General features: G+C 40.2%; 2 protein-coding genes across 3 annotated transcripts in view; one reads left to right on the top strand and one right to left on the bottom strand.

Moving 5' to 3' along the window:
* Nucleotides 1-1,037: 1,037 nt before the first annotated feature.
* On the top strand, nt 1,038-5,769 carry stoml3b (stomatin (EPB72)-like 3b). The gene is made up of 7 exons (XM_086307478.1): nt 1,038-1,265; nt 3,955-4,058; nt 4,161-4,233; nt 4,314-4,396; nt 4,492-4,695; nt 4,924-5,058; nt 5,179-5,769. The coding sequence occupies exons 1-7, from the start codon at nt 1,202-1,204 to the stop codon at nt 5,365-5,367; spliced, it is 852 nt and encodes a 283-aa protein (XP_086163604.1). The 5' UTR covers nt 1,038-1,201; the 3' UTR covers nt 5,368-5,769.
* Nucleotides 5,770-5,953: 184 nt separating this feature from the next.
* The window catches only part of mtus2a (microtubule associated tumor suppressor candidate 2a), a 48,648-nt gene continuing 44,584 nt past the window's right edge, over nt 5,954-10,017 (bottom strand). For both annotated transcript variants that reach the window (XM_086308781.1, XM_086308782.1), the window contains exon 16: nt 5,954-9,999. In XM_086308781.1, coding sequence (XP_086164907.1) covers nt 9,567-9,999 — 433 coding nt within the window. In that variant the 3' untranslated portion in view covers nt 5,954-9,566. The remainder of the gene's footprint in view (nt 10,000-10,017) is intronic.

Below are 10,017 nucleotides of genomic sequence, written 5' to 3'. Positions count from 1 at the left end.
CCCCATCATCCTGACTGACACCCCCATCACCTCTGTGGACTCATTCCGCTTCCTGGGTACCACCATCACCCAGGACCTGAAGTGGGAGCCCACCATCACCTCCGTCATCAAGAAAGCCCAGCAGAGGATGTACTTCCTGAGGCAGCTGAAGAAATTCAACCTGCCAACACGGACGATGATGCAATTCTACACTGCAATCATCGAGTCCATCCTCACCTCCTCCATCACCGTGTGGTACGCTGGAGCCACTATCAGGGACAAACAGAGACTGCAGCATGTTGTGCGCTCTGCTGAGAAGGTGATTGGCTGCAGACTCCCATCTCTGCAGGACCTGTACACCTCCAGGACACTGCGGCGTGCAGCCCGGATCTCAGCTGACCCTTCTCACCCTGGACACAGTCTGTTTGACCTGCTCCCCTCAGGCAGGAGGCTCCGGTCCATTCGCACCAGAACCTCTCGCCACAAGAACAGTTTCTTCCCCTCTGCTGTTGGACACATGAACAATAACCACATGATTGTCCCCGCCACTAACACATGACCCTACGCTGTGTCACTGCATCATTTCATGTTTGGCACTGATCACCACCTGCACTCATGTATATATCTTTCTACGTAGCACTCATAATTCTTATTCTCATGTATATATCTCATGTATATCTCATGCACATATCTTTCTTTCTACATAGCACTTTAATTCTTATTGTCTGCACTGAAGCACCGCAGCAATTTCCTAATGTTGTAAACCTCAACATCTGGCAATAAACCCATTCTGATTCTGATTCTGATTCTGATTAAGAAATAAAAAATAATGAAAATACAAAATTATAATACGGTTTTTTTATGTAAACATCACAGCAGAAATAAAAGTTTATAGTAATAAATATATCGATATACTGTACTGTTTCCCATGTGGTTCATACATGTCACGTGGTTTTTGATTTTCTTCTTCTTTTCTTTTTTTGCAAGTGCTATCTAGAATTTTACAGCCTCTAAGATTATCCATTTGCCTGGAAGAATCATGACGATAGTACTCTGTTACTGTGGCGATGATTGACCCTGAATCAGAGCCACGCCTACACCTTGAGCCACATTGTATTGCAGCAGGGCTTCTTTAAAAGGCGCACTTGCTCCAGTTCAGGCACACTTCAACAAACTCTCTCTAAACGCACTTCCTACTAACCACTCTCAGTTTTACCAGCATATGGAAATGGAAGACCAGATGGAAAGCCAGAAGAGGAGAGGAATGAGCAAAGAGGACTTGATATGTAAGCTGACTTTCAATATCATTATTATTATTACTTCGTGTTTTTAGGGTTCGATATCCTGTTACTGGCTGTGCTAAGTAAGCTATTACTATTACTACTACTACTTCATTCGAGAACAGAGTTATATCCTTCTCCAACAAGGCACAGTGTTATTGTTGGCCAACAATTACATGTAAAATATCATCCTTGTTCTGTGAGTCATTTTAGTATCAGTTTTATATCTGTATAGTCGGTGTGGAGATGGAAAGCAGCTAAACAGACTAGGGTTATAGTTTGACTCTATCGTCATAGTGACAGAAATCACATGCCACCAAGACAAACAGTCCCAAAGCATGTGACTTTTTTTATGTGTGTGTGCACTGGTGAAAAGGAAGCGCTGTCATGTTCGCATGTATGGAAATGTCCTTTATGTGGGCGTTGATAAGGGGTTGTTTCCATATCACTTTTTACCCCATTGTTTTTATTATCACCAGCCTGTCGGACAAGATAATGCCAAACGGATAGCTGTGCGGGCAGCATTTCTATTTTTGACGTAGGTAAAATATTACCTGGGTGCAGAGATCGGTTAGTGTACTGAGACAGCTAAGATTTCCTTAAATGTCTTAGCTAAGTTTCTACAACTCAACTAAAAGTATGCAAGTATGCTTATTATTTTTTCTCTAAAATGAAATATACAGATATTAAAAACAGGCACAATGAAAGCTGTGATTGAAATAACATGATCATCTTGTATTATTTTTAAAATATATAACTTCTAAATAATAATGGATTGGATTTATATAGCGCTTTTCAAGGCACCCAAAGCGCTTTACAATGCCACTATTCATTCACTCTCACATTCACACACTGGTGGAGGCAAGCTACAGTTGTAGCCACAGCTGCCCTGGGGCAGACTGACAGAAGCGAGGCTGCCATATCGCGCCATCGCCCCTCTGGCCAAGACCCGTAGGCAAGTAGGGTAAAGTGTCTTGCCCAGGGACACAACGACCAGGACAGAGAGCCCTGGGATCGAACCGGCGACCTTCCGGTTACAGATGCGATTCCCAACCCCCTGAGCCACGGTCGCCCAATAATAGCCATAGAACATATCGTTAGCTTCATAGCATAATTGCCTAAGTCAATGACTTAGGCACTTATGCTATGAAGCTAACGATATGAAACATCTGAGGTGGGTTTGCAAGGTGGATTGAAACGCCTGCAGACTTCAGTACAGTGGTCTCAGTCTCACAGCAACACATTCAAACCACAGGAAGCTGTTTCCTGTTGCTGATCGATGTCCTCTTGTTTGAAGGCATAAACAACACCTTTCTTTCTTCTTCTTCTTTTTTTTTTTTTTTTACCACAGAAAAGATACCACAGAGCATAATAGCAAAATAAAGGTCATCTCTCAACTTTATATTAAAGTATACTTAAGATCATCCTATAGTAGCCCTGTTTAGTGATTCACATTGGAGTCATTTTGTAATGCTTTTATTGTAAACCATATAAAGAGGCTCAAATGCTGTTATTAGAGGTGAAACCTATTACACATAGCACCTCTCCCAAATTAATTTTTTTTAAAGGAGATGATATTGCATGACTAAACATTTGTGTAAACTGTAGGATGGAAAACTGAGTGTGAGTGTAATTGTCTGAAGGAAAATATGAATTACAACTGTGTAAACAGGCCTTCTTATTTACCCGTGCCTGCGCTCTGGTTTCCACCCACGCACTTTTGCATTGTGTGGCGGCCTACTTGGCAGATGAGGGTTAAAAGCCGTCCCTCAGGTGTCCTGTGTGGTAGATACAGAAAGCCAAAAGATCTCACCTCCAGTTCCAAAGGGATCCACAATAAATTTAAGCAGGTTAGTCATCTGGGACATTCTGTACTTATATGTCTCAGATAAGTTTTTTTTTTGCCTTGTTACAATTCCAGGCGCTCATTTTATTTTTATTATTCCCAATGAAAACCAGCTCACGTATAAAATAAGCAGATAAATTAGCCGTGAAGCTGAGACTTACGCTTCAACATTACAACATTTCCCTAATGCTGCTTAATAATCCAACATAAAGTTAAACATCATTGTTTAATGGCCACGTCACAAAACCGCAGAGAAAGACTGTACACCATGAGTCTGGAATACACTGACCCTTCTCTGTTTTTAATGGCTTCTTTTCACAAACAAAGCAGAAATCCCAAGATTGTATTGCGTGAGTAAATATTTCAGTGTGTGCACAGAGCATGGGAGAGTGTTTTCATGTGTACGCTAACAGTTTAGCTCTCTGTGTATCTGTGTTTGCTCTAGGATGGAAATCTGAGGAAATATACACAGATAGGTATCACAATAACAAAGAAAATATTTATTTTAATGGTTGACACGGACCTTTTGTTTATACCCAACATTTAAGATAAGCTGGAAATGTGAGGAGCAGTCCAACAATAAGACCATTATGAACTGTGGGAAAATATTAATTACAATTGTCGGCACGTAATCCACTTTTGAATAGTTTGTTGATCTTTTAGCAGCTGAAGCTTGAGAGCTTGAAGAAGATCTTTGTGTACCTCACCGAATCAGAACCAATTTTCTATGTAAGCGTGATTAAAGCTAATACTTATGACAAGGTAACTTTCCTCTCCATCCACGTATGGGTGTCAAAGTGTGCCAAACACATTTAAACACACGCCGTCTCTGTTTTTCTCTCTCTTTAGCCGAACGCACAGGGTCTTTGGGAGCGTGCGGCTGGATCATAGTTATACTCGCTGGCCTGTTCACAGTTCTGCTCTTCCCCATAACGATCTGGTTTTGTCTGAAGGTGAGCGAGATAACTAAATAAGCACAGTGGGCTGAGGAGCTGAAACCACAGTTTCCTTTGCTGCTGTGAACATGAACTCAGCTTGTGTTTTTGGTCTTGCAGATCGTTCAGGAGTATGAGCGAGCTGTCATCTTCCGACTGGGCCGCATCACAGACAGGAAGCCTAAAGGACCAGGTAGAAACGCTCAGGGTTTGCACATTTGTTGGGTTCTTAGACAAAAGAATTTGTATTTACTTTATTTATTTTGTCCACAGGAATTTTCTTTGTTTTGCCATGCACTGACTCCTTTGTGAAAGTGGATCTGCGAACCATTTCATTTGACATCCCACCACAAGAGGTAGGATTGTAGACGAACAACAAAATGATGTAAAATTGCCCCCTTGCAGCATTATAAAATGACTCATCATGCTGGTATATGTATTTCTTTTATAGATCCTGACCAAAGATTCAGTTACAGTTAGCGTAGATGGCGTGGTCTACTTCCGCGTCAGTGACCCCATCGCATCTGTGGCCAATGTTAGCAATGCTGACTTTTCCACCCGTCTGCTGGCACAAACCACCCTTAGAAATGTCCTGGGAACCAAGAACCTGGCTGAAGTCTTGTCTGACCGCGAGGGCATCGCTCACAGCATGCAGGTATAAAACGTGTGTGATGTGGTTTTTAGAGGTTTTTCAGAAGCCAGAAAATCCCCTTTAGATGAATCTGAATATGAAAAACCCAGTTCCATTTTATTTTTGGCATCATATTTCTAATACCTAAAAAAAGACTCGGATGTGCGTAGTATCTGCTCTGTTTCCCAAACATACTGTGTATTTACACTGTAAGCTGTAGCTGTGATCATCTCTTCTTCTTGACTTTTCCAGTCTAACTTGGATGAAGCCACAGACAACTGGGGGATCAAGGTGGAGCGTGTGGAGATAAAAGACGTGAAGCTGCCGGTTCAGCTGCAGAGGGCCATGGCCGCTGAGGCCGAGGCTGCGCGAGAGGCCAGGGCTAAGGTCTGGAAATGTCGCACATGAAATACTTCCTAGAAGTGCATTATTCATTTCACGCTTTTGACTTTTAAATGACTTATTTTGCATTTCCTGATTACTCACTCTGTTTTGATCCACGCACAGGTGATCGCAGCAGAGGGTGAGATGAATGCATCCCGGGCCCTGAAAGAGGCTTCCCTTGTGATTGCCGAGTCTCCCTCAGCCCTTCAGCTTCGCTACCTCCAGACTCTCAACACCATCGCAGCAGAGAAGAACTCCACCATTATCTTCCCCCTGCCCATGGATGTCATTTCCCACTTCATGAGGAAGTGAGGTCGCCGGCTTGATGACGCCTCAGCTTGTTGCTCATCGTGAAGCTTGAATCAAACGACTGATTTGCATATATGTGCATAAAAAAACAAAAAGCTGTTGCGAATGCCAAACAGTAATCACAGAAAATCTTCATGTTTACTTCAAGGTGTGACTTGACTAAACCTGTTGTTATTTGTCTAGAACAATATTCTGATAAACTTTTCCAGTAAGTTGTCTGCAATTCATTATACAGTGCATGAATGACTGAATGTTTTCTTATATTTCCGTAAATGAACAAAGCTTTTGCTGCTTTGTAATTATTGTGTTTGTAACATTCTTTATAGTTTATATTCTCATCGCTTAACAGATTATGTTATTTCTCTTTTGAATTTATTTGTTAACTACCAAAAGATTCTTTCATTTCCAAAAATAAAAGTAATATAAAAAGAAGTAACATCTTGTGTAGAGAATTATTTCGTGGCGTCTTAAAAGATGAGAAGATTGTTGTTTGAAGAAAAGACAAGTGATGACAAAAAGTAAGTCAGGGCTTTGAACTATTAAACTAGCTCTGAATATACAGCAGCTAAACACACGTTAGTACTACTAAAATGAACACAAGGATTTCCCTCACTTTTCTTAAACATTTTAATACTCTGCTCTCCCCCAAAAAGAACAAATCAAAGGCATCAACATACTGTGCATCACATTACATTGATGAACTATTTCATTCTTCATTTTCTAGGTCTCCTACGCTACAGTTACATTTTTGACAATCACAAATGCTGAGAGGTTAAATAAGAGAAAGGGAGAGCGATAAAACAGCAAAGACAGAAAAGAAAAACAAAACAAAAAACATGCTTCTATTACTCTGTTGGTGCACTAAGACACAGCTCATGTTGTAAATGTATTTACATTCAAACGTACAATCAGTGCCAGAACAAACAATATTCTGTAAACCTTGTTCCTCTACCAGTTCCAAAATGAGTCTTTGTATAGTTTACACACACAAATTCAAATTTAAGAGCTGAAAGTCGACAAACATTTGCTACGACAGCATTTAAATATTAAAATGGGCATTTTGCCCCCTAATAAATGGAATAAATTACTCGTGTATTACGGGGAGGCTCAGCCAAGTGCTACATGTTAAATGGCTGCTACATAGTCGTCAGACAAAAGGTCCTTGTATATTAAACAAAATCACATGAACAAATTGTAAAAAAGGAAAAAAAAAACCCTAAAACGCAGTAGTTAGGTTTTTGACATTCAGCACATAGTAAGATGTCCACAGGACACATTGCAGGGTCACTACAATACCAGTTTATTGTTTAGAAATGAAAGTCCATTCAGTGGTGAAATATTCATTAAATACGACACTGGTAACTTTGCGCTGTCACTTGTAAACAGTAGTTTTGTTACATCCATGTTGACTGTAGTTTTTTGCAGCTTAAATAACTTTTTAGGAGAAACCTAAAGAATCTTTCAGTGTCGGTGAATTGTGGTCCTAAAAAAACTGAAAACACAGTGACTTTCTGACTGGCATGTTCTTTTTGACATTCTCAAAAACTGTTAGTATAGGTACAAAATCAGTCACAATTGAGATACTTTTTTTCCCCCCCTTTTCAACGCCAACATTTGCTCGTTTAAGAACAGTTAACCCTGTGTACGTCTCATACAAAAAAAAAGATCCATGAAAAGAATCCCGCTTCTATTTCTTTCTTTCTTTTCAGGACTGTCAAAAGTGCTGGTATAGCAAATACAACTTTAGTTAAAGGTAATGAAAAACTGGTAACTCAGAAACGCCATATATTTTACATGCTGGTAACATTTTCATCTGTAAGTGAACAGAAGATGTAACCAGGGGCGGTTTTAGAAATGTTAAGAATTGGTGCCCCCCGACGCAGCCCTATTCCCCCCTTTCATGCATCTATTAAACTATTAACAATATTTGATCAGCTTCTAAATCTAACTCATGCTCCCATTAGCGCTGCCAACTTCATCTTTTCTCCTGGGCCTGATGTATTTACAGTGACCCCTTTTTAACATATCTGGACTTTTTTAGCTTTGTTGTTGTTGTTGTTGTTGTTTATTTGTGAGTAAATCTGAGATTATACTGTACACAAATTTGATCTTGGCTTGTTCGAAGCTGGACGAGAGATTAAGACCCTGAGGGGAAGTTAATCTGAAGAGTACAGTACAGGAGGCAGGTATAACATACTGTGTGCTATAAAATATTTCTCATTTGTATATATCAGTTGTTGGTTTCTCTGTTGTATTTGATATAAATGAAAAATTATCTTGGGGAATATCTTGGAAATGTATAATGCTGTGTTGAGAAGCTCTCTCTATATTTATATAAAAAAGAAAGGATTTCTAATCTAATTTTAGAAAACAACTCCCTGAACAATATATTCTCGCACACCGGAAATCCAGCGTAGCTCGCAACAACATGATAATCAAAGAATAAAAAGTGTTGTTCAGATAAACAAACCAGAAGAATATCTGAAGAAGTTAACAGACCGAGAAAGGACTACATTACTGTACTACACCACGAAGAGGTAAACGGAGGGTTCGTTTTTGAAAATTTACATAGCTTATAGATACTATATTTTACCATACGACACCATCAATGTACAGTTTTCTGCAGAAGTTTGTGCATCAGTGGGCAAATTACATTCTTTACAGCATGTTGTCTTATAAAAATCTTTAAGGTCTGTTAAGTTAACAAAGCTTTGATGCTTTAAAAGTTAGCTAGCTATTAAATAGTAAGATAGATTTTGTGCATGCTGCAAAGTTTTAAAGTTAATGAAACAAGAATCTGGGCATTAGGGTCTGAACAAAAGGGTTTCACTTCAAAAACTTTGCAGTCTCCTCAGAGGTGCAAAACTTTTGCAAAAAACTGCATGTGTGAAGACAACCAGTCACATAATATGCAGTATATCCGCTTTCTCCTCAGGTACATCACGTTCGACTTGTGACCTGTAGGTGATATTTTATAAGTAACTAACGCCATTTATCTTCTTCACACCTCGAGCTTAATAAATAGACAAATCACAGCAATAATAAGTTCCATGTTAAAACTGGAAGACTTTCACAGTACATGCTTGCTAAGTAGCAAAACACATGTAATAAATTAGATAGAAACGTTTCTTTATAAAGAAATCCACAACATTTAAAACAGTGATTCCTGTGCTAGGTTTTCCCCCCTTAGCTTTGAGCTCCGCGGTAGCTGTGTGATTTTTGTTGACGTTGCCGTTGCGCTAGAGACACAACAGACGGCACATTCCCACTGAGGTAAATCCAAAATGGCAGACATAGTTTTTGCAAGTTGACCTGAGGGATCCCAGAAGTGAAGAGTAGCTCATGTGTAGGAAGACCTGGCAAGGTTTTAAAAGACACAAGTTCTTTGTGTTTTGCTGATAAAAATGGCTGGGGTTCCAAGTAAATCTGTCAGCTAAAATTAAGTAATTACAAAATTTTAAATACAGTTTGAGGAAGGTAAGAAACATGACTTTTAGGTGTTTTTTTTAATATACAAACCAATTCTTTATCCAAAGTCCTTTATAAATAAAACATTGGTCGTTCTCTGCTGGTGAGGTTGCAGGACCCAGTTTAAGGCGCTTTGTTAGGGATTTTTTTAGAGATACAATCCAAAAAAGGAGAAACATTAATTCATGATTTCATGAAAGCATGGGAAACTAATCCCAATTAGAAATTATAGCTTATTTTACATAGTTGATATATTTGTGTTCGTACCACCCCAGAGTATGTGCTGTAGTGCCAGCAGTGTGCTACTTTCCATCTGTAAATGTGCACTGTTGTACTATGTACTGTGCAGGACTCACAACTACCCATGCAGGGGAAGTTTACAGCACCGTTTGTGCCGCTATCATACATTATCTACAACCTACAAGTCAAGACTATTTCAGTAAAAGTGTGGGCTGGGAAAAAGGAGCTTGCTGTCATTATCACAGTATGTATCCACATTGTATTTCTGTGTATGATGATACTTTCATATGATGGACACCAACAGCTGTAGAGCCTGATAAAAGTACAGGACTGTGTAACCTCATTGCTTTAGCACTGAGTGTACAGTCTGTCCAGTTTATGCTGTGATGACTGGAAACCACAGGCTTGCAAAAAACAACAAACTGAAGGTTGGGAAAGAGAAAATAAAATAAAGGTCAAATGAGTCAGAAGAGAAAATTGAGAAGGGAAAGAACTTATCTCTGCAAAGAGCTGAGAGAAGTATTTGAATTACAGCGACTGCGTGATGCCCTGTGCGTGGGTGTGACATGGGTGGGTGAGTAATTCTGATTAGTTACTGCCCTGTGTGGGGGTGTGGCTGGTCCCGGTGAGAGATTCTGATTGGTAGCAGCAGCTCTGTGGGAGGGAGAGGAGTACTGGGCCTGCTGAGGACAGCCATGGCAGTGAGTGGGGGAGTCACACCCTGCTACAGGTGAAGAGGAAAATAATGGGGATGAGGGAAGTGGTGAGGTAGAGAAGGAGCGGTGGAGTGGGGAGGACGCTGGAGACACGAGAGGGCTGGTCTGGAGACGCCACAGCAACTCCTCGTTGTTCCGACTCAGGCGCTTCTTCTCAGTGCTCTCCTTCTCAACGGACTCGTGGAGGTTTGCGTTCTCCTCAGACAGTTGTCTGCAGGGAAAAAGACAA

This window comes from Aulonocara sp. 'chitande type north' Nkhata Bay, linkage group LG10 (assembly GCF_057382095.1).
Source record: "Aulonocara sp. 'chitande type north' Nkhata Bay isolate Kocher_YH1m ecotype deep benthic linkage group LG10, A_spYH_male_GT1.1, whole genome shotgun sequence".
Classification (NCBI taxonomy): Eukaryota; Metazoa; Chordata; class Actinopteri; order Cichliformes; family Cichlidae; genus Aulonocara; species Aulonocara sp. 'chitande type north' Nkhata Bay.
Note: the sequence above shows the minus strand (reverse complement) of the source record. Positions and strands in the feature narration are given on the sequence as shown.